We start from the raw sequence: 23,007 nt of genomic DNA, 5'->3' as shown, positions 1-23,007 counted from the left end.
CGGGGCCGAGCTCACGTTTAAGGCCGAAATCGGAATTCATTTTGGGGTGGGTGGTTGGTGGCTGGTTGTGTTGTCAGGTAAGTATGGAAATGTGGCGGCAGAGCTTGCTTTGGAGGTTGCAGTGGTTTAGCTAGTACAAAACCCAGAAGAAGAAGAAGAAATGAGAAGAAAAAAGAATTAACAAAGAAAAAAGGGTAAGTTGGTCATTTAACCTTTTTTTTTGTCTCCACGTGTTTGCCACATCAGCAAATAGACGGAACCGTCAACAAAAACGTGTCTGAATTTTTCTCATTTTTGTGTAATGCAGATTTTTGTTGTGGTAAAATGTAAATTAGTAGAGTTTAGTTAATTTGAAATGTTACCGGTGCAAGTGGCCCCAGTTCGGCTATCCCTAAAACCCCTGCAAAATCGCTGACGAGATATTTTGACACATTATCTAAATCTCCCAACAATGGAGGGAAGCTCGCTTCTCAGTCTCAGCTGCTCCTCTGCTCTTCCCAATTTAATACCCACTCCTTCTTACTCCTCTCTAAGCTTTACTCTCTCCCACTCCTCATCCTCTTCTTCTTTGCTATTTGGTAAATCCCATCTCGTGGGTTTAATCCCAAGACCATTCACTGTTCGAACCTCTCTCCGCACTTCCACGTTCGCTGCCGTCGATGAAGCTCTCGAAAAGTCCAACTCTGATTCCAGAGATATGTTGCCCAAGATTGACAAGAGTGGCAGATTTTGCAGCCCCAGAGCCGCCAGAGAGCTCGCTCTGTAAGTCCCATCTCATTTTCTTGTGAACCGTGTTTGTTTCTTGGAGCGAGACGTACCCATGATTCTATTAATTATTCATTCATATGCAGCTCCATTATTTATGCTTCCTGCTTAGAAGGTTCCGACCCAGTACGCTTATTTGAAAAGCGAATGAATGTCCGTCGAGGTATTGCTCCTTTCAATATCTTTCTTTCTGCTTTCGAGCCATTGTTCATTCGGATATGCTTATTACTTACCGGACTACTTGTGTTTCCAGAACCCGGGTATGAATTTGACAAGGCTTCATTGTTGGAATATAATCCCATGAGCTTCGGAGGACCCCCTGTCACAGTTCAAACTGTTGAAGAAGCAGATGAGCTCCTGCTCAATGACGAAAAGGAATCTGCAATCGGTATGAATTTATTTGTGACGATTCTAACCTGACATGCACTCCATATTTTAAACTTCATAGCTGCGCCAAGTATCACATTGTCGTCTAGTCTTACTTCATGTTTGTGCTAGAAAGTAAAGTGAAGAATTAGGTTGATGATTCAGATTTCCACGCTTTACTCTCAACCCATCTAGCTTGTCAGACTCACTGTCAAAGGTTTTGCATGTGATGTGTTTTGATTAGTTCAGATCTATCATCCGTTTCTGGCAATGGAATTTGTTACTCTCTTTTATTTCAAAGTGGAACTCTGGCTAGATTTAGAACAGTAGCTCTTATATGAGTGCATCTGTACTTGGGATGGTTCTTAATGGAGATCAGTTACGTCACAAGTTTTTATGCTCTCTCTTTCAGAGGGTATCTCAACAGCTACATGCCTTGTAATTTGCAATCTCGTTAACAAAACGATTAAAGTTGTGGCGAATACAACTTACATTGTTCTTGTGTCTCCTAGCTCTAACATCCCTCTAAAGGAAATTGTGTGCTACTATTCTGATCTACTGAACTTTTCCAGTTAGCCAGAACTCTTTGTGCAGTTATTTTTAGTTGATAATATTATTAGACTTCACTATGTTTTTCATTTCCTCTGCGACTGCTGTCACTGCTCTTTCAAGAGGAATGACATCTATTTTATTTCCATCTCAGAAGCGGAAGTTCTTGCAGCTCCTCCAAAGTTGGTATACAGCAAACTGATTTTGAGGTAAACCTTCTAAGTATATTGATCTAAATTCACTGTTTAAATGCAACCATTAGCTGTAGCAAACAGGATTGCTACGGATAGCAACTACTTATGTTTTCCTTTTCGTTCCAGATTCGCAAGGAAACTTTTGGTTGCAGTTATGGATAAATGGGACAGTCATGTGCTTGTCATTGACAGAGTTGCCCCTCCAAATTGGAAGGTGTGTACAAGGTTTAGAGGTCAAGTCACATTTTTACACTTCCACATTTGTCTTTTGTTCCAATGTTGATTCTGCAGTAGCTTACTTGGCTTTGCTTGCTGTGATGGTATGTTTCTGCATTGTTTGCCCTGGATTTATATGCTTTAACCTTGCCTGATATGGATGGGGCCACATCAATAATTAATGTGTACACATACTCTTAACTTGCTCAAAGTTTCTGGGCTGGAAGGTTAATAGTAGTATATCTGAGTTATTCGTTATATTGACTATTCCAGTTAAGTTCTGGCTTATATGACTACAACATTGGCATAGGCGAATAACTGGTTTTTCTTTGTTTCGCCTACTTCTTTTGGAATTAGTAGTATTCTTATGCACCCAAAATTGAAGACGAGACTATTGTTCTCAATGTTCTGAAATGAAAAGAAATGGAGAAGTTAATCGTAGTTGTTGTCTGGCCAAGTTAAAATAATATCTATTTGTCTACTGTAATCCTGATTTGTGATGTTGATGCTGGTGCTACCATGTGGGGTGTGTTTGCACTTTTTGCACTGGGTTTGTGAGTGGGTGTGGCCATAAATAGAAGTATTTGGCTTCAATTGGTCTGAAGTTTATTCTCCAATCTTGCTGATCAGCCAAAGAGGGCTACTCAAAAACCTCCATGTTTGGCTGTCTGGCACAGCAGTATGAATTAGATTGAAATGCATATAATGCCTTTAGTATCATGACAAGTGCTTGATCATAGCTTTTTGCTTTTCGTCTATGTATGTTTTGAGAGCATATCTTCTAGTAGCTAACCAGCATTACATCCTTCAAATATGGCAGCTGATTCTGAAATTGTTCAATTCTTGAGAAGCATCAAATCTAGTTCAGTCATCTTCTGTGTTTCCAATTCATGCTGACCTATATTTATCTAGAAACTTTGGCAGTTGAATTCAAATTTGACTTGGACAAATTATATTTCATGCTTGCCAGTGAAAAGGAAAGCAAACAGTATTTCTCCATCTCAAATTTAGATGTGGAGAAATATCATTTCTTCGTAAATAAAATTAAACAACTTTCTCCTTCCTTTTTACACCAATAAAACAGAAATATTACCAAATTCTTGATATTTTACCACCCATTGGTTATGACCTTACAGTTTGCTCCTATGTATTTATGATTGTCAGGATGAGCCAGGAAGCAGAATCTTGGAGCTTTGCATCCTTCACTTGGCAATGTCAGAAATAACAGTGTTAGGAACGCGACACCAGATTGTCATTAATGAGGTATAATCTTTTTTATGTTTTACTTGTTATGCTATACTTGTTATATTGTTAGTGAAAAGAAAGGATTTGTGAAATATCTGATTGCAATATCTGTTGCAAGTTTAATCAAATATGGCTCTATTTGTGAAGGCTGTAGATCTTGCTAAACGTTTCTGTGATGGGTCAGCCCCCCGCACAATCAATGGTTGTCTTAGAACATTCGTCAATGGCCTTGAAGAATCTGGTTTAACTCCAGCTTTGGGGAAACAGAAAGCGGTCACTATCAGTATTAACTGATTTTTGTTGATTTTTAACGAAACTCAGATAGTTGTTGGTAGGCTGAATTGAAGAGTCGCAGTTTGGGAGTAAGGCTCTAGTTTGTAGATGTTAGAAAACGTTGGAGGACTTAACGAGAAATTGAGGGCATGGAGGCATGTACCTGGATAGAACCATTGTTATAATAGCTAATTCTTTGAGAATTATGATGTATATGATAAATGTTATAGTATGGATTTTCTGAATGATATGAATCTTGGATAAGTGCGCTTCTCATCGAGTAAAGGGCTAATCCAGCTATGTTTAAAGTTTAAGTTGTTCGATCTTATCTTGGCTTGAGAAGTTGTTTGAGCTTATATACTTTATTTTTGCTTGTCAAAAAGTGTTAGTTGGTGTTTGCATTGCCACTCTTCCTAGTTCGGTAGTTCCTACTTCCTACTTGTTAGGATATGCATTTGGCATTTGATTCTTGAAATAGGCAGGCAAGGGAATTCATATTCTAGCCATGGCACAAAAGAAGATACAAGTCATAAGGTTAATCCCCAATAACTGCATGTCGAATGATGATGCTTAAAAGCTCACAATATCAATTTTCATTTTGCAATGTTATCGACACTTAACTTTAAAGAGCTACTAAACTAATACATTTCAATTTTCATTTTGCAAATAGAGAAACACCTTAAACTAATTTTTTTTTTTTTTTTTAAAATCAAGCCCACGGGGTGAAATAGTATATTCATCACAAATCAGAATAGGCCGTTACATACCATTCCGCTGTCATTTAAGGATATAGACATATAAGAAGGTAGTGGTAGTACCCACAATGGTACGTAGAAATAGACACACTCATTATACATTTCAGATCGTAGAGATAGTCGATATCCTCCTTTGGTACTACTCAAGAGACGCTACAGAGACATAGAGTGCACATCGGTGCTTAGTTTCCTAATACAAGGAATTATTGTAATTTAGAAAAAACTAAAAAACATAGGGTTGTGCCTAGAATCTAAATTAAGCTATGGGATAGAGAATGTAAATTAGAATTGAAGCATCTTCATTTTCTATGATTAAAAGCCTCCTTCCTAAAAAAAAAAAAAAAAAAAAGATGGAGAGAGAGAGAAGAAGAAAAAGAAAAAGGAGAGCCGGGCTTGGGCTAAATGTTATTGGGCTTAGAGCCCTCTAGGGTTTCGGTTATAATTGCTCTCTATAAAACGAGCACAAATGCTCTTTCAATTTGTGACCGCAGTCTATGTTCTCTTGTTTCGCCGCTGCAGCCTGCAGATATGGAGTTCGCTTCTTACCTATCGAGATGGTTCTCATCGTTTTTGGTTTTTGTTTAATCTTTCTGATCCTGTTGGTTAATTGTTGTGATGCCTAACATTGCAATTCTTTGATCCTATCGATCGAGGAATCTATCCTTAGGCTATAGTAAAGCCCCTGCATGCTCTGATTTTATGTATGCACTCCTCCTTTAGCTCCGATTATCCTTTGTTTCTTAGGATCTATTGGTGACAAGGACGATACATTCTTACTGTTTCTTCTTCTTTTCGTTTGTATTTTGAGTCGGAGGGTTTTCTTGTGGTATGATGAAAAGAATCATTCGGATTCCCAATGATAGCATATATATGATATCTCAACCAGCTACTTCTGATCACATGGTTCCTTCCTTCACTCCCTACTTTATTTTTTTTTATTTTTTCTGAGTTTCAATGTTTTCGGTTTCGAATTTAGGCCGATGATGGATAACAATATTTGCTACTCTTGATGGGGAAATCCCATCTGATGATATTTTACCACCAAGATCTCTGAGGCCTATTTATCCATTTTCAAATGTTTTTATAGTCCAGTTCCAATATACTTTTGTACCTTTTCCTCATAAAAAGGTTGAAAATATCTCAAGGGTAGAATGCGATGTGCAAGAATGCTTTTTGTGGTCCGGAATTTTGATTCCAAGTGCACATTCTTGATACAAAATACAAAGTTTACTCTGGTGCGAAATGTTTCTGATCAAGTCAGTCAGTCTCTTGGTTGGGTTTGTAGTAAGGCCAGATTCAAAGGGAAGTAAGGGACCAACACCAACAGAGTGAAAGACATAGGATTTCTGTGCTGTGAATAATCATCAGTATGGTACATGCAAACCATTTGAGATTGAGTCATTTGAGTATGATGAATTAGGTTGTCCATGATGTCTCAACTCTCAAGTAAGTGGGATGATAATACTGATGGCACTACTCTGAAATACCTGCATCACCAAGATATATGTACCTGCACATCAAGAATGAAGGCAAAGAAGCCCCAAACCCTGACATTGGAATGAGTTGGTTTATTAGAGTTACATCCATAAACACATCATACATTCAAAAATTACGTGGCCATGATAAAATTTTAAGAGTTTAGAGTAATATTCTTCAGAAATTTCTAATTTTAAGAGTTTAGAGTAATATTCTTCAGAAATTTCTTAATCTTCATTATTAATTTAAGAGCCTGTGACTACAAAATCTTTAGTCACTTTATGACCGTGTAAATAATACTAATATTTTGTTATAAACGATTTTTTTTTGTCCTGAATTGGGGTATTGATCCATTAAAAATAGCAAGAGGCAAATAACACATAATAACGGAATAACCCGTCAATAACCATATGTCAAGGTCACTAGCCTATCCCCCAAATTATTGATAATGCTTCTAGGACTCCTTATTGCCCCAGAAGCACCTACAACCTGAGCCATAGGACTATCATCACAAAGCCCATGACCAGTAACCTTGGGCCTTAAGCCCAAATCCAAAACAACAGGCTCCAACAGCTCCACGTGCATTGCACCAGCGCAACCGTGGTCACCATCGCATCAACAAGCAGTCCACGCTCGTCTTTAATATTGTGAATAGCGCCACCCATCGACTCAACAAACAAGCCTAGGTGTGCAGCCGCCTATAAAAACCGCGACGACAATCAGCCATGGATGAGGATTGAGGCGGGGCCGAACGAAGAACCATGACCACCAAGCACAACGGCACTGCATGACCAGCACCATAAGGTCAGAGAGAAGGTACCTTCACCGCGCGCGAACGAATGGATGAGATTGATGCATGGCTGCACCGAAAATACCTTCAACATGAAGTGTCAAAAAGCTGCAAAGGACGTCGTAGAGGAAGCCCTGCAACGCCATCACTGTATAGATCGGAGAGGAAGGACGGGAGGACAGGGAACCCTAGTCGCCCTCAACTCTGGGAGAGAGGAGAGAAGCCTCATCTCGACCATGATGCAAGATAGTTAATTATAGTAGTTTTATGTATAAGACAACATGAAAACGATGAACATTATCATCTTAGGATATTCTTGGAACTATATGCATGCATCTATATTTATAATTGAGGAAAAACTCAAAATGATCTTGACCGCTTGACGTAACTAGGTCAATATATACCAACATATATAATCCCAAAATTTCGGACTTTCTGCAGCTTTCCCTCCTGGTGTAGTTGAGTAGTTGACAATATTCAATCGATTCATGTTCCTTTCTTTCCATTCCCTAATGAAATGGTTTGGATAATGTTAAGTTTACAGTCGAGTCAGCTTCTAATTTACTGAATCAAAACATATATATATAGCAGCTCACTTTAAATCTAACGCTCTACTGAAAATGTGGAAACAAAATTTACCTCCCAAAATTAAAGTATTCTCTTAGCAACTGATAAGAAAACGACTTCCTACAAGAGTTCGGATTTTACTAGATAATTTATTAATAGAAATTGCCCTCTGTTTGACTCCACTGCTGAAAATATAGACCACCTGTTTTTTTGACTGCCATCTTACAAGCAAATTTGGTATTCTCTTTATCCTAATCTCCAACCTCAATATTGGCATCATTCCTTCATTGATTGGTTAGAATTTATATCTACTATTCCTTCTCAGGATGCTAATCCTTTCAGCATAGCCTTAAATTAATACAGCCTACTTTATCTGGAAGGCAATAAATGATAATATTTTGAGGCATAAACCTTTTGTTCCAAATCGTATTTTTTATGTTGCAGCTTCATCTTATCAAAACTATATCAATCATAATCCTATTAAGAAATCATCTGCTCCTCATCTAATTAAATGGTATCCTTTTAAGGAGGGATGTATCAAACTGAATTTCGATGGTTCAGTGTTATCCCTTTCAAGTGCAGATGGAGGTTTTGTGTTCAGAAATGCAGATCGAATGTTTACCTATTAATCTAGCAGCCTGTAAATAGTTAAACTATGCTGATGTTCTTCTAGCAGAAGGATTGTCTTTAAGAGCAGGTTTGCATGCAGCTTTGTTACATGGCTATACACGGATCCAAAGTTTTAATAGACAATATCTCTGGCACCATTCAAGTTCCTCGGAGTATAAAATCAGCTCTTCATGATGTCAAGCGGTTGGCAAGTAATCTAGTAAATCTACAAATTGTCTCCATCAAGCATATCAAAAGAGAAGCCAACTTCCAAGCAGATGCTAATGCGAAAACCGGTCATCAATGTTCTGCTCAAGCGTGGAATAATTCCCTTCCCTTTACTGCATCTCAAGCTTTTCTTTTTTGATTCCTTGAATGTAGGTTGTTTGAGAGGTTCTAGGTTGTAAGATTATTCCACTTTTCAGAAAGAAAAATATATATATAAGGCCTGCTCACCTAAGGGACAGTTTTTAAGGGACTGTGAGGGACAAGTGAATCTGATGGCTGAAAATAAATGCACAGTTTTAAGTTATTATAATTTCTGCTTTTATATTTAATACATGTGGTTAAGATGCATTTGTCCCTCACAGTCCCTTAAAACTGTCCCTTAGGTGAGCAAATCTGGTATATATATTATCCCAAATTTTGATAATTTCCTAACATATGATCTAAATACTACTCAAAATATTTTTATCACATTTTCATGGTAATAGCAAAGTAATAACTTCTCCGAGAATTTTGTTTTGCAAACCAAAAAAGGCCTTGAGGATTAAGGATTTCAAAGTTGAGTAAGTTCATGCCAATTGAGATTTTCAGTATATTTAATGACTCTGGGCTAAAGTTTAAATTGTACGTTTACGAACTTGCAATAAATTTATTTCATAGTACAATACGTAGAAGAATGTATTCCAATCAGATATGTATATTATTTGTGCAATTGAGAACTAAGATTGAATTATGAATGACTTAGTAATAGAAAATCAAATTCATAAAACACATGTAATAACAAAATTATCTATGATGAAATTTTAATATCAACTAATAAAGAAGCGAAAGAGTTAAAGATGTTGGCGTTGAAACTAGGTCTGCTTCTAATGTTTCCCATTCGTTTATGAATTTAAACTTTTTAACCACTGCTAGTGGCCTAATGGTTCTTGTCTAGTTGAGTGTGTTCCCCAACCTAGGTTCGAACCCCAAAGCTGTCAAAGTGGCCAAGCACTGTGCTGCAATGCACAGTTGAAGCATTTCACATGTGCCGAAGGGATTTATCTTGGGCTTAGGAAGCCTTTGGGTTCCCCTTGACAAAGTCAAAAAAATGAATTTATACTTTTTGGGAGCAGTCTAAACTCCCCTAGGCCAAGTTCACCAGTGTAGTTTTGACCGGGCACTAGCAAGGATTGATGATGTGTTGACCGGGCAAGGGAAAAATCATCCCTCCACCAGCCCAATCTTGCCCAGCCAAGGTTTGGCTTTCCTTGACCGAGGCCAAGAAAAAAGGCAAAGCCTTGACATATTTCCTAACCAGGCTCGCCGATTGCTAGCTCGGCCCAGAAGAAAACGTGGCTGACGTCAACCACGGACACGCAGAGAGAGACGAGGAGGAGAGGAAGCGTGGAGGACACAGACGAATGAGGAAGCGCCAGCGAGCAAACTGCGTCTGCCATAGTTCCCGAAAGGATGCCGGAAAACTGGAATTCCTGTCGGGTCATGTCGCACGGATGTGGGAGGCCTTCAATCTCCTTCTGGGCTGCGTGGTGAGGTGAGGCACCACCGTGGGGAGGACGAGCGAGCCGAGGTGAGCCTGTATGGCGTTGGAAAACTGGGGTCGGGTCGGTTGGGACCCTGCGGGTCTGAGGAGACGCGGAGGAGAGAGAAGAGAGAGTTTCAGGGGTGAAAGTGAAGAAAAGAGGAAAAATCTGTCTTTATGAAAAAGGACCATAAATTTTTGCAATTTATAGAAAATTTTCAAAAATTCATAACTAATTCAAACTAACTCCGATTTTTGCGTTCCACACATGCACGAACTCGTATCGACGATCTCTATAACTTTCATGAAGAAAGTTTTTTCAAATTATTTATGTATAAAAAGTCAATTTTCGAGACCCCCCTAAATAACGTTCGTTTTGAAAATAAAATCGATTCGAAAAGCTATAACAATCACAATTATGACATTAATTATCCATAAATCTCCATTATTACCATCTTTTTACATCAATTCTATTTCAATTTTCCAATTATAAAAAAATAAAAAAAATTTAATGAACAGTAAAACTGATTGGTCAAGAAACAGAACGGGTGGAAATCAATGTCCAGTGGTAGTGAACAGTTTCTTGATTGGTCGACGTTTTAACATTTCTTGACTATGGGTAGACTTGCTCTAAAAGCATGAATACGGTGACCAATTTGTAAGGAGAGGCTCTCCGGAGGAAAGTCTTTTTCACACACACTCATGACTCACCCAATGAATCTAAATTCTAAACATGAGAGGCACCTCTCAAGCCAGCGAATCTTGTTGGGGCACCAATGTAAATTTAGAGTAGGAATATTGTTTGTGTGGATAGCACGCGCTTGATTATAACGCGCCAGTGAGTTTACAGTCAGCCACCGAAAAGAAAAAGGGAATCTGAGACGTGGCGGGTTTGTATAGGGCGTTGATGAAATTGCTGTGTCATCGTAGCAGATCCGTATGAAATTCCAGGAGTAACCTCGGGGGTCGGCTGAATTAAGGGGTAGGGAGAGGGTAAAATCGGGGCAGTATATAAGGGAGGCGAGGGTAAGAAGGGAGGCGGCCTCCATAAGCTCCCAGATCTTTCCCAACAACCAAACACAAAACGCTCTCCTCTCCTTCTCTTCTCTTTCCCTTCTCTCATCAGATCCTCTTCTATCTCTCTTTTTAAGCTCCCCATTACAAATCTCTGGTCCTCTCTTTTCTCTCTTATATAAAACACATCCAAATTCAAAATCTTCCCGCTCCTCCCATTACCCTATTTCCCGTTCGATTCTCCCCAAATTTAAATCGCCGCAGATCTGTGCAACCTCTTTCAAGGTCCGATCTCTGTTTCATGCTTGATTCAATCTTAAAATAACTCTTGACAATTATAACCCCTTCTCATATTATTACGGATAATTTAAACCCTAATCAATAACCCACAAAACCAGCTCATCTGATTGTTTTCTTCAACCTGAAAGATTTCGTGTTCTGGACTTTTCGATTTTGATAAAGCAAGAAAGAAGCAAAGATTAAATCTTTATGTTTTAATTGCAACTGAATAGAGGGTAAAAGATCTGAAAGAGTGTTTCTGAACTTGTTTAATGATCCTCTATTCGTGTTTATGTGTGTTTGTTTTGAATTTATGTTTATGATGGATGGTGGGTGTTCGTGTGTATAGAGACTAGAGAGAGAGAGAGAGAGAGAGAGAGAGAGAGCGGAAGCGCAAGGTCTTGACTAGAATAACTAAAGAAAGAAAAGGAAGAAGGGGAGGGAATGGCAGAACCAGGGTTGGAGGGCAGCGGAAGCCAACCTGTAGATCTGAAGCAACATCCTTCTGGGATCGTCCCTACTCTTCAGTCAGTACCTCAAATCCTTCTCAAGTCTTTTTTACTCTTTTAACTTGTACATGTTTGCTTCACATGTTACTGGATTTCTATATTCAGTGAAAACTGGTACTTTTTGAAACATGTTTTATATTTGTATACTCCTGTGAACATTTATCAGTCATAAATTGTCTGCAGTTATCTCACATGTGGGGCTTAAGCTATATTTGAATCAAAATGTGGGTCATTGATTGTTTTGTGATCGATCAACACAGTTTGTGATATGGCTGCTTACTTCAGTTGTGTATTAAGAATTCTGGCTACACCAGACAAACTGACTGGTTCTGATAGTGTTGCAAATATATTTCTTCTTTTTGGGCCTCGTTTGTCTGTAAATTGCTTATGCGGTTGTCCTTTTAATGGAGCCATTCAATTCAATTTACATGATTGGGTTTTGCTGTATGCTACATCTTTTATGATTAGTTTGTTAGTGTAGGTGCTGTTTACTTAGAGATGACCAGAAACTATTAAGCATTTCACTTAAATTGGATTATCTGCTCCTAAGTTGGAGTTTGCTTTGTCTGTTATGTGTTACCAAATGAAATGTTACCACTTGACGCAAAACCGAAACTGAGAGTATTGCTTTATGAGTTCTCAACAAGCTGAATCTGCAACACCAAATAAATCGCTAATGTGTTGTTTGTGCTTTCAGGAATATTGTGTCCACAGTCAATTTGGACTGCAAATTGGATCTTAAGGCCATTGCGTTGCAAGCTCGTAATGCAGAATACAATCCCAAGGCATGTGATGTTGTTGAGCATAGCTCTCTCCCCCTCTCTCTTATTTCAGAACTATGATGGATATGTTCATATTGTTTTTGTGATTCCTTTCGGTGCATCTGGACTCTGAAACAGCATCGCCTGTTAGTTTAGTTGACATTATTATTTTTATTTTGTGGTTGCTAGAAGTTGCTATTATAGCCTTGACCAGAAAAAATAAATTTCCTGCTGCGTAGATTTTGTTTTTAAAAAAATTGCTATTATAGCCTTGTGTACACGAAAATAAATTTCATTTTCAATAATTATACGGCATCATCACATTATAATCATAGTCCTCTTGCAGCGTTTTGCAGCTGTGATTATGAGAATAAGAGAACCGAAAACTACTGCACTGATATTTGCATCTGGTAAAATGGTAAGTCTGAAGTTCCAGCTAAGCACTTCTGTTTCTTTTTCAACCGAATACCAATCATGTGTTGATATGTGCAGTGTTTTGGTCTCTCTCTCTCTCTCTCTCTCTCTCTCATTTTATTTACCTTTGTTATCCACATTTTTTACTGGATTCTTGTAAGAATGATGTTTAGAGGAGTAATCATGTTTCTAGCTAATTTGCTTTTTTATCTGTTGGTTTAGGTTTGTACAGGAGCTAAGAGTGAAGTACAATCTAAATTGGCAGCACGGAAGGTACTTTGATTATTTTCTAATTTTCACATCCACCCTATAGGTACAAACATAGAGGATGTTTGGTTGTCCAATAGACTGGGGCAGTATGTACCCTCTAATAAATTCAGAATGATATGTTTCATCTCTAGATGCTGTTATTTATTTATTTTTTAATCTCTAGTAACACATTATCTCTGTTCCTCAGTATGCTCGAATCATTCAGAAACTTGGTTTTCCTGCCAAGTTCAAGGTACTCTCTCTCTCTCTCTCTCTCTCTCTCTATCTATCTCTTTTTTTCTCTCTAGTAACACTTAATTGCCAATTTTGATTATTTTTGTGGCACAGGACTTTAAAATCCAGAACATAGTTGGTTCTTGTGATGTTAAATTCCCCATAAGACTTGAAGGTCTGGCATATTCCCATGGTGCCTTCTCAAGTGTGAGTATACCTTTGTGTCTTGATGTGGTCGCTGTTGGATATCTAATTTTGAAACGAACTGTTTACTGAATCTGTTTTAATTCTGGTTATCAGTATGAACCAGAGCTGTTCCCTGGCTTGATTTATCGAATGAAACAACCAAAGATTGTGCTTCTTATCTTTGTGTCTGGAAAAATTGTTCTCACGGGAGCAAAGGTGATATTTTGCAAGGTTGCTTTTGTTTTCAATTTATTATTATTATTTTTGGTATTAAGCATTATATTTTCCATTCTTCAGGTAAGAGGTGAGACATACGAAGCCTTTGAGAACATATACCCAGTTCTTACAGAATTCAGGAAAAATCAGCAGTGGTATGGCTACTTATATAACTGCTCAGTTGTGTGTGTTTTGTTGTCTTCTTTCCAATAATGTTCTCAACCTGTGCCTTGTTTCAATTGACCGCAGATTAGTATTGGGAAGAACCAAGGTACAATTGTGTTTCAGGAAGGTCTTCCAAGATGTATGGAAATGTGGAAATGGAATGCACAGGGGTTGAATTGGATTGTAAATAAGTAGATTGTGCATTGTTTGATTAGTCAATGAAAGAAAAATAGAGACTCGTTATTCCGTTCCTTGTTTTGTTGTCATATCAATACAAAGGGAAAAAAGGAACTGGTTTAACCCAATTGAAAGAGAACTGAGCATTATCATTAATCATGTTCCTTAACCGGTCGTTTGTAACAATCTTGTGCCTTCACCTATTGGAATGGAAAAAGCACATGTTTTATGCGAAAACTGATTTAAATCTTTTGACTCCCAACAATATTCAAGTAGTTCAGGATCTTTGAAGACAGTTTTGTCAGGGTAGGTGTGCTCAATTGTTTTTTAAGATTGGTAAAAAATAATAAGATAAACTAATTCCAGTTTGGACATAAAACTGAGTAACCAATCAATTGAGTATATAAGGAATCAATGGATAGTTTACGTGCAGTCTTGCTCGTATCGTCTAATCTTGGTAAAGACATTGTGCGCTTTATTGGAGAATATCATTAGCCAAGGCCGCAAGGGGTACTCCCATCTTATTTTATTTGCAAGACGATTATGCAGCAATAACCCCTAGCCTAGGAAGAGAGAGACAGCAGCAAGCTTGCAATTCTACAGTACTAGTAATTTACAGTTGTTTTAATTGCGTCCAATATCTGCATCAAACAATAAGAGAGAGAGAGAGAGAGAGAACTCCTCATAAGCGGAGGTACGTCACCAGAAGTACCACAAGAAAATATTGAAAAGGTTCAGATAACTAACCTTGTTCTTTGTGGGCATATAGAAAGGTTCAAACACAAGAGGGAAGGGGGTATCCAGACCACATACTCTTGAGACTGGTGCTTCTAACTGCACAATCCATTTTGTGTTAATGATTAGTTCAAAGACCAAGGTATCAGCTGCCTCCTTCCAACACCATAACAAGCAAATATCTAGATAGAAACACCTAAACATGAGAGTGTCTCAGGTTTGCGCTTACCCTCAAGAAGCAACTTTCAACAATTGAAGCTGCTATTTCGGCACCAAATCCTCCCGTAACTGGAGCTTCATGACTAATCTACAGATATGGCATTGGATTATTCACCAATACAACACAAACCCATTTTCATGAAGTGTTTTCTGTATTATTATTACACTTACAAGAAGCCTTCCAGTCTTTTTGACAGAAGCCTCTACTGTGTCCTTATCCCAAGGTATCAGAGTACGCAGGTCTATCAGTTCACATGAAATTCCATCCTGAAATTTTCTCAATAGTCAAATGACTTTTATATAGTCTAAGAGTACAAAGAATGAGAGAAATTTTGGTCTTTACAGTTACATGAACCATCCCATACAACTCAAACATTATGATCAAATAGTATAGTGATGACAAAAGGGAACACTACTTCGTAGCAGTGAGGAAAACTTACTTTTTCAGCATCTAGACAGGCCTGTTCCATTACAGATAGTTGAGCTCCCCACCCAACAAGTGTTATATCATTGCCCTCTCGTATTACCTGAGTAACACAGTTTCAATTTTCTTTTAGCTATGAAATTCCTTGATAATATTAAAACCACAAATGCAGTTATCATTTTCTTCTTCAAAATTAGATATTTGGACTACGATGGAACTAAATATGTACCTCGGCCTCTGATAATGGCAACATGAAATCATGCTCAGGAACCTCTTCTACTGATAATCTGTATAACCACTGAACCCAAGATATTTGCACAGTTTCAGATTGCAACTTTTTACCAAACTTAACATTCTCTAATGGATCAACAAGCTTATTCTAGAATCACATACTACCTTTGGTTCAAAAAACACAACAGGGTTTGGATCGCGTATACAGGAAAGCAATAAGCCTTTTGCTTGTCGTGGGCTTCTAGGAATGACCACCTATATCAAAAGTACTTTTCAGATATCTAATAATGCTGCAACAACCTTAGAACTTACTAAAGCAAGAAAGAAAGAAGCATAAAAAATCCTTTATCCTCTAGTAAACCTCACAGCATTTGGCTACACAGAAATTATTTTCAACTAAAGAGGCTGATGGTACTACTGCCAGTTTAAATCCCAAGTTGATAGGCTCAAAATAACTTTTAGTGTTCGATAAAACTTTTCAATTTAGTGAATAATGTTAAGTTCATGACTTAATACAGAAAAAAAAAAAGCAATGACAACAATACCATTTGTGCAGCTGGATACATTTAAGATGTTACTGTTGAAATGTACAATCTCATGATTTCAATTAGTTGAGTTGTCTACTTGTGGGAAAATGCATGTGATCACTCAGTCAAACCCTAAATATCACGCAAAAATATGTCAATAGGATGAGACTTACTTTGATACCAGGAGCATGACAGAAAAAAGCTTCAGGAGATTGTGAGTGGTAATGTCCACCATGGCCTACAGCTCCATAGGGCGCTCTTATGGTTAAGCCTAAGAAGTTATACAAGGAACTGATTGATCATGAACTACAAGGGGGCTGGGGGAAGAAGTAAGCTTCAAAGCAATGAAATGAGTAAAGTTTTCACCTCCACAGTTAAATTGGTTTCCACTACGGTATCTGAATTTTGCAGCTTCATTGACAATCTGCAGAGTTAGAGTCACTCAATTAGTCATCAATGTGAGTGAATATGGTAGAACCTAGTATAGGAAGTGATTCATGCCTGATCAAAAGCGGGAAAAATATAATCTGCAAATTGGATTTCTGCAACAGCTCGGTTGCCCTATGAGAGATGAGATGAAACCAAGAATTAATGAGGCTCATAGGTATCAGATAAGAAGCACAATTGAAGTGTCATGCACAATACTGAGATCCTGAAACATACCATAGCAGCAAGACCAATACCAAATCCTACAATGCCCTGGGCGCAAACAAAAGTAAAAATGAAGATTATGAACTGCACCTTGCTCCTTGCTCCTTGCTTTTATAAGAAAGCGCCAAGCTGGGACATAAAAAAAAATAATAATAATACCTGTTCACAAAGAGGGGTATTGAAAACCCTTTTTTTACCAAAGCGATCAGCCAAGCCTGTGGTACAACGGAAGACCCCACCGAAGCCCACATCTTCTCCAAATACATAAGTACTGAGTGGAAATGAAATGAGTGATGTTATTACAAATCTAGGAATCAAAGCATATTGATGCTAGATGCAAAGACATTGCACATTTCAAATTAGTGTTGTAAGAATTGAGTTTTGTAATCTGGAGAGGTGAGTCGATTGAAGCAGAAGGGAAAGCTTTAATTTTAGAATGGAGCTGATGAGCTTTACAGAGCCAAAGGTATCAAAGCAGTGAACTTTCTAGTGTGCTAGAGCAATGAAAGGAGTCTTGAGCAAGAAAGAGATATACACAAGTGTCGTCAGATTGCAGATGAAACAAGTGGTATGAATGAATGAAAAATGAACCCAATACACAAAAGAAGTGGAAGAAGCAGAGAAGGGGGGGGGGACTTGTAATTGTAGAAGAAAGAGGGAGAGAGAGAGAACCGTGGATCAGTTTCCAAGGCGATGTGGAGCGCTTGGTTGATGGCAGAGTAGAGGTTGAGTGATTTTCCAGTTTCGGAGGAGGTTGAGAATGCCTGCTGGTACTGGTGGCTTCTGCTCCTCCTCGTATGAGAAGCCCAGTTCATCAATCTGCTCCTGCTCATTACACTGCTGCGCCCCATCTCTCTTTGACAATAACAAGAGTGACACAGTTTCTTCTACAACTGGATATGGATTATGCTGGGCAGTTTTGAGTTCCACCTCATCACTTATCAGTCTCCTATTTATTATATTTATTATTTGTTACTATTATTATACCCCCCACTTTACATGCGTTTCAATTCCTTGGCCTCTTTTGTAACCAAACAAAAATTCCTTAATTGCTCATAAAGGGCAGTTTTTTTTTTTTAAATTTTTTTTTTTTATGACATTCATAAAAGGAAGTTTGGAACACGTCCACCTCACTTTACACGCCAATCATGTAATGCCGTCTTGTTCTAATCTAGTACTCTCATGAGCTGCCATCACAATCACCTTAAGATAATAGACCCCTATAAACAACCATGTTGCAAAATCATGCTTCAATTCTGAATCAGCCAGCCAATTGTACTGGGAGGGATACCATGATTCTCGGATTGAGTTTTGGTCTCTCCCATGTGGAGACTAGTGCACATATACGCAAACAAGCAACTGTGAAAATCGGAATGAAATCAAATGTCCCCAATACACTATCTCTATTTTGTCTCTATGCACACCAATGAATGCATGGGAATAGAATGAGACATGAGAATAGAATGAGGATAGTATAATTGAGGACAGCTGATTTCATCCCGCAAAAATCTACCACCGCGTTCACAACTGAGCACGTTCTCAAAACGGAGATACCCACCCTTCTTCTTCATTTGACCTCATGATGCATCATCACTCGAATACACATGTCACGACTAATTGGATTAATAGCCAATGGCTTCCTCACAAATGATAACTCAGCAAGGCCATGATTTACTTCAATTGTTACCTGACATATAAAAACAAAAACAAAAACCACTCCAATTGTCCGCTCAAAGACGCATATAAGAACAGCCATGTGCCATGCTAACTAGTAACTAATACAAGGGAAGCACACAGGGAGACAGATAACCAAAAGAAGGGCACAGGCAACCATCTCAAACTCACTATATTTCTCTTACAAAACACAAACCATGCTATCCCGCATATAAAGAGAGGCAGGATATTAGCAAAGAGTTAAAACCAACCCCCCAAATAATAGAATAAGATGGGTTCGGGTGGGACTCTGAAAACACGAGCCTGCCTCATCAAGTCTCTAACAAACACACCACTTCTACTGTGAATTATACTCTATTTAAAGCAGCTAAGCTAAACCAGCAAAACCTCCAAGGGGAATCTCCTACTAAGAAAATCTTCTCCATTGCACAAGCTAGCAACCAACCATCTAACACATTTGTCACCTACTTTGTTACAATCACCTCAGACTCTTCAACAACTGGTTGTGGACCCTTCAGGTCATCTCCAGCTTCTGCGACTGAGCCATTCTCCAAAGGCTTCATTTGTTCATCACTCTGATCAACTGGTGTTGGTTCCTTAACCAAATCCAATGCAGTTCCCAATGACTCTGGTGATTTGAGTAGTGCCTCTTCTGTCCCATCATTTCTTCCATCAGTTGGCTTCTCCTCCAATACCTTCTGAATTAGCAGACACAAATTTCTCAGAGTCAAACTAGCTTGAGAACAACATTAATAGAAGGGACAAAGATATAAACGCAAATACACTGGTTATTACTGAAGGAAAAAATCTTGCCTTCTTCCGAGTCTGTCGCTTTGCTTTAACTTCCTCAATTGTCTTTTGCCGATCTTCATAGAACTCAAAATCATCCAAAAGGCATGTTTTACCGGAATGATCCTTGAATAGTTTGATCAATTTAAGCCCCTCCTCTAACTTGACCTACAAAAGCAATTTAAAACTTAATACTGCAAAAGAGAAACAAAGAACAAGATGGTAAAAAAAGTAGATAGACATACCTCTTGAGTGTCCCTACTGTTTGTGACAGGTTTGTTTTCATTGTTTTCAAGGGTAATGTGCTTTAGCAAACTGTTGGGTACATCCTTTACAATGTGCCACTTAACAGGGAAACAACCGGTCCACTTGTCTTGTTGCCAATACTCCACATTCTTGTCAAAATCAACCAGCCCCACCATCTCCGCTAGGCCAACGAATTGACCACTAGCATTCACCTAGAGAGAAAAAAAGATGAAGGTAAAAAACAATGAGACAAAGCACGGAAATCAGTGGGAGAAAAAGTCAACATAAGAACTAAATCACAATGCTCACAGAGAAGAGCAGAAATACAGGGCAGCCACTAGCTTTCTCCTGAGCCTCCTGGTATGCTGCATTAAGTTTCTTGTTTCCATTTGGTGTGCTGGCCCAGACATTATACTTAACACTCTTATGAACGTCATCCTCACTATATGACTTTATAATGAAGAACTTAGCATCTGAGTAATTATCATGGATATCTGCTCCGGAGTGCTGCTCCCTCTCTGGAATGGTGCTAGTTGTATCCTTCTCATCATTAGCTTTATTCAACGCCACACTGACCCCGGCCTTATAACTCCTACCTCTAGGTCCTTTGTTCAACTCCTCCAGCCCATCTATGTCCTGGTTACCATAGCGAAAGGTGCTGCCACGCCCCCTAGACTTATACTTGTTTTGAAGAGAGGTCCAACCATATCCATTTCTTGCCATACCAAAACTATTGGATCCATACCCCATACCAAGTCCATATGTGTTCCAGTTATGACCATATAAATCGTTGGCATACATCCCACTAAGTCCACGAGCTGTATCCAAACCGTACCCCAACCTTGGCAGCAAACCCTGCAAGGTCATAGAATAGAAATTCTTGAGAGGCCACCTTAAAGAACAATCAATTGGATTCTGATCATCCTATCAATCATTAAATCACTACAATAACATAGCCTATTTAGAGAGAAGAAAGAAAGAAAAATAGAAGAAAAAGATATTTGACAAGGATAGCAATGTATTTGGATGAATTATATTTTCTCAGTACGGTCAACTTTAAGAAGAACACTGCTACATATTTAGTTCCAAACAGAATTCAAATGGAAAAATCTGAACTTAAGATCAACCCACTGCTCAGCAGTGTGTTAATATCTAGAATAGAAAATTGATTAAGCTTAACCACAAGTCTGAATTCGCTCAAAAAATCAATCACGTGTATTGCTCAGCCCATCTATACCTATTTCAGCCACAGCCAGTGAAAAGAGAAAAGAAGTCATTTTTCATAATGAAAGTAAGATGATAAGAGGTTACCATACCATGTATGGAGAATTTGGTCGGGAAATCTGATTCTTAGAAGACGGAGTTCTGTTGACTGTATTTCCGGTCATCCCCTTAGCCTGTCCATTTGAAAACGTTGACCCTTCTAACCATGGTATGGGAGACATCAAACCATCAAAACCATAAACTGCATCAGGGTATCCCTCATAGGAACCCTTTACATTCAGAGATGAGTTTTGATATTTGGAGAAGTCTGAAAGATTATTTTCCTTCAGCCCCACACTGGACAAAATACCATTAGATATCCCATTAGCTGTTCCTACCGGTGAGGACTTTTGGTCAGCATCCTTAGTGGTGGAAACACCCCCCTTGGAAGGAACAGCTGAATTAGGCATGTAGGGTGTACCACTTTTAGGAGGCAGCTGCTTAAAATAGGGAGGATATTGATACTGCTGTTCATATAGCTGACCACTTCCCACAGTTGGAGACCCTGCTGTTGAATATGTGTTATAGGGTGCATAACCATAACCATAGACAACCTGAAATATTCAACAACCATGACACAAAATGATGTCAGGATAGAGAAGAGCTGCTCAGTCATTATTACAATAAGAACTCTCATTATAGGAGTAAGAAAGTACACAGGAAAAAAAAAAATAATAATCAGTCTCTGAACAAGCAAACATAAGCCCAAAAACTTACAGAATTCATATTGTTGCCCCACTCAAGTCCACCATATCCTGCCACAAAAGAAAAAAAAATCCCAGACCATCACCAACAAAGCCATGACTAGAATACAGAGCCAACAGCATCCACTGCCTCGCGGTGTGCATAATTTTCAACATGAATAATTGATTTTGAAATTCCAACGTATCTAATACCCAATGACAGCGAAATTACCTCCATAGTAATAGGCAGAAGAGGCATAACCATTAGGGTGATAGGGCATGGTTGAATCCTTCAGTGATGGGGTGGTAGTCCTAGTCCGGTCAGTTGACTGGAGCTTAGTAGTCACAGCATTGGCCTGCACATGATGAAACCATAATCAAAATCAAGCTAAAAAAAAAGATGAAAAATAAAGCCCTTCTCCACTCTCTGAATAAGAAATTGAAAAGAAAACTAAACACAATTCTTATATCAACCTGAGATAAGAGCACGCACGGGGTTTGATCCTTCGATTGAATGATAGGTAAAAATGAAAATGAAAATTTACCTTCTTGGCGGGGTCAGAAATTTTGGCGTCCGTGGCCTGAGAATCCAATGACAAATTCTGCAGCAAGTCTGCAGCTTCTAAGGAAAAATCGAGAGGGTCAAGGAGATACAACAGTCTCCGGCACAAAGAAGAATGAAAGCAAGACAATAAAACCTAAGCACACAACACAGTTCAAATTAAAAGAGATTTTCACATCCTCCTACAGAAGGATTAGCATAGAACTAAGACGAAATGAAAAAGAGAAAACCTAAAACCAATATGTAACAGTACATTCCAAGAACAAAAAGTCAAAATATCTGAAGTAGAGAGCCAAAAGGAAAAGCCCTAAAAACCCTAGCCAGATACAGATCTTAGATCTGTACATATGTGCTACATCGAAAGCAGAGATGAATTTCGAGAATAAGAAAAGGACAAGCCCAACTGGATCCGAAAGAGAAAACAAGTAAACAAGGAAAAAGGAGCAAGGATACGATCGGCAGGCGGCGGAAGTGAAGCGACGGTAGCCATGGCTGAGGAGATTGAAGGGAGTCAGAGGGGAAGAGCGGCCAGCCTCCACAAGCTTAGCTTAGCTTAAAAGGCGAAAAGGGTTTTAGGGGTTTTTGGGAGGCCTCCGCTCCCTCTTAATATACTCCCTATTCATTCAAAATTAGCTTAGCCGCCACATTTATTGCATTCCAAACCCAATTACTATAAAAACAAAATATACAACATATCCTTTCTTCCCATATTTTTTCCATTTTTTCCATTTTTTTTTCCTTTCAACTTTTCAAGTGGTTGGGCAACAAGTGTCATTTTTTGTTTGTTTGTACCATACAATTTACATCTACAATGACTTGTAAAAGCTTTACATCAATCTTTATAATTTCATAAGGATAAAAATGTCTTTGTTCTCAATTGCTTTTAGTTTCTACTTTCTAGGTTTAGTTTCCTTACACCGACCTCAATTATTGTCACGTCGAGCTTCCTTTGTATTTATCATTATGTATTGCTTTTTTTCTTGCCCTTTGAATCCTAAGAGTAAGTTCACCCGTAGTTAAGAAATGTCAAGGTCGAAAAGTCAAGACGTCGACCAGTCAAGTAACTGTTCACTGCCATTGGACATGAGTTTCCACCAGTTTTTTTTCTTGACTTGTCAAGACTGTTCATCGATTCTTAACTGTTCATTTTCACTATTCATTGAGTGTTTTAACTGTTCATTTTCACTGTTAATTGTATTTTTATTTTTTTATTTTTAAAATTAAAATATATTTGATGTAAATAGATG

At 38.4% G+C, this 23,007-nt stretch overlaps 4 protein-coding genes, 1 long non-coding RNA gene and 2 other non-coding genes across 12 annotated transcripts; 4 read left to right on the top strand and 3 right to left on the bottom strand.

The window, feature by feature from the left end:
- Window positions 1-420: 420 nt before the first annotated feature.
- Window positions 421-3,922, top strand: LOC112165963. The gene is made up of 7 exons (XM_024302689.2): window positions 421-762; window positions 852-928; window positions 1,019-1,153; window positions 1,835-1,889; window positions 2,001-2,088; window positions 3,255-3,353; window positions 3,483-3,922. Exons 1-7 carry the CDS (start codon window positions 452-454, stop codon window positions 3,627-3,629), a joined length of 912 nt encoding a protein of 303 aa, XP_024158457.1. The 5' UTR covers window positions 421-451; the 3' UTR covers window positions 3,630-3,922.
- Window positions 3,923-5,185: 1,263 nt separating this feature from the next.
- LOC112168544 lies at window positions 5,186-5,264 on the top strand. Its single transcript, XR_002924305.1, has one exon. It is a non-coding gene; the product is annotated as a small nucleolar RNA R12 (small nucleolar RNA).
- A 74-nt stretch (window positions 5,265-5,338) lies between these two features.
- On the top strand, window positions 5,339-5,421 carry LOC112168613. Its single transcript, XR_002924372.1, has one exon. It is a non-coding gene; the product is annotated as a small nucleolar RNA SNORD24 (small nucleolar RNA).
- Window positions 5,422-6,051: 630 nt separating this feature from the next.
- Window positions 6,052-6,952, bottom strand: LOC112166573. The gene is made up of 2 exons (XR_002923323.2): window positions 6,715-6,952; window positions 6,052-6,622 (listed from the first exon to the last, which is right to left on the bottom strand). It is a non-coding gene; the product is annotated as an uncharacterized LOC112166573 (long non-coding RNA).
- Window positions 6,953-10,583: 3,631 nt separating this feature from the next.
- Window positions 10,584-13,884, top strand: LOC112203451 (TATA-box-binding protein 2). The gene is made up of 10 exons (XM_024344423.2): window positions 10,584-10,851; window positions 11,195-11,372; window positions 12,052-12,139; window positions 12,462-12,533; window positions 12,752-12,802; window positions 12,987-13,031; window positions 13,127-13,219; window positions 13,313-13,414; window positions 13,496-13,569; window positions 13,664-13,884. Coding segments are annotated over exons 2-10 (609 nt in total). The 5' UTR covers window positions 10,584-10,851; window positions 11,195-11,289; the 3' UTR covers window positions 13,665-13,884.
- A 185-nt stretch (window positions 13,885-14,069) lies between these two features.
- LOC112203450 (2-oxoisovalerate dehydrogenase subunit beta 1, mitochondrial) lies at window positions 14,070-17,482 on the bottom strand. 2 transcript variants are annotated; one of them, XM_024344422.2, is made up of 13 exons: window positions 17,216-17,481; window positions 16,703-16,814; window positions 16,556-16,591; window positions 16,394-16,453; window positions 16,259-16,316; window positions 16,066-16,163; window positions 15,531-15,620; window positions 15,364-15,432; window positions 15,151-15,237; window positions 14,882-14,977; window positions 14,721-14,798; window positions 14,504-14,590; window positions 14,070-14,397 (listed from the first exon to the last, which is right to left on the bottom strand). In XM_024344422.2, exons 1-13 carry the CDS (start codon window positions 17,392-17,394, stop codon window positions 14,362-14,364), a joined length of 1,086 nt encoding a protein of 361 aa, XP_024200190.1. In that variant the 5' UTR covers window positions 17,395-17,481; the 3' UTR covers window positions 14,070-14,361. The 2 variants fall into 2 exon arrangements, 1 of the variants encoding a protein (XP_024200190.1); XR_002937628.2 differs by lacking the exon at window positions 14,070-14,397 and having other exon boundaries at window positions 14,522-14,590; window positions 14,721-14,793; window positions 17,216-17,482.
- Window positions 17,483-18,349: 867 nt separating this feature from the next.
- On the bottom strand, window positions 18,350-22,373 carry LOC112203449 (YTH domain-containing protein ECT4). Of its 5 annotated transcripts, none has more exons than XM_024344418.2 (9): window positions 22,214-22,373; window positions 21,744-21,820; window positions 21,431-21,554; window positions 21,233-21,270; window positions 20,569-21,069; window positions 19,562-20,107; window positions 19,252-19,464; window positions 19,031-19,174; window positions 18,350-18,915 (listed from the first exon to the last, which is right to left on the bottom strand). In XM_024344418.2, the coding sequence occupies exons 1-9, from the start codon at window positions 22,248-22,250 to the stop codon at window positions 18,682-18,684; spliced, it is 1,914 nt and encodes a 637-aa protein (XP_024200186.1). In that variant the 5' UTR covers window positions 22,251-22,373; the 3' UTR covers window positions 18,350-18,681. The 5 variants fall into 5 exon arrangements, with proteins under 5 accessions (XP_024200186.1, XP_024200188.1, XP_024200189.1 ...); XM_024344420.2 differs by having other exon boundaries at window positions 18,350-18,912; XM_024344421.2 differs by having other exon boundaries at window positions 21,744-21,817; window positions 22,214-22,369.
- Window positions 22,374-23,007: the final 634 nt, after the last annotated feature.

Source organism: Rosa chinensis, chromosome 5, assembly GCF_002994745.2.
Source record: "Rosa chinensis cultivar Old Blush chromosome 5, RchiOBHm-V2, whole genome shotgun sequence".
NCBI classification, from domain to species: Eukaryota; Viridiplantae; Streptophyta; class Magnoliopsida; order Rosales; family Rosaceae; genus Rosa; species Rosa chinensis.
Note: the sequence above shows the minus strand (reverse complement) of the source record. Positions and strands in the feature narration are given on the sequence as shown.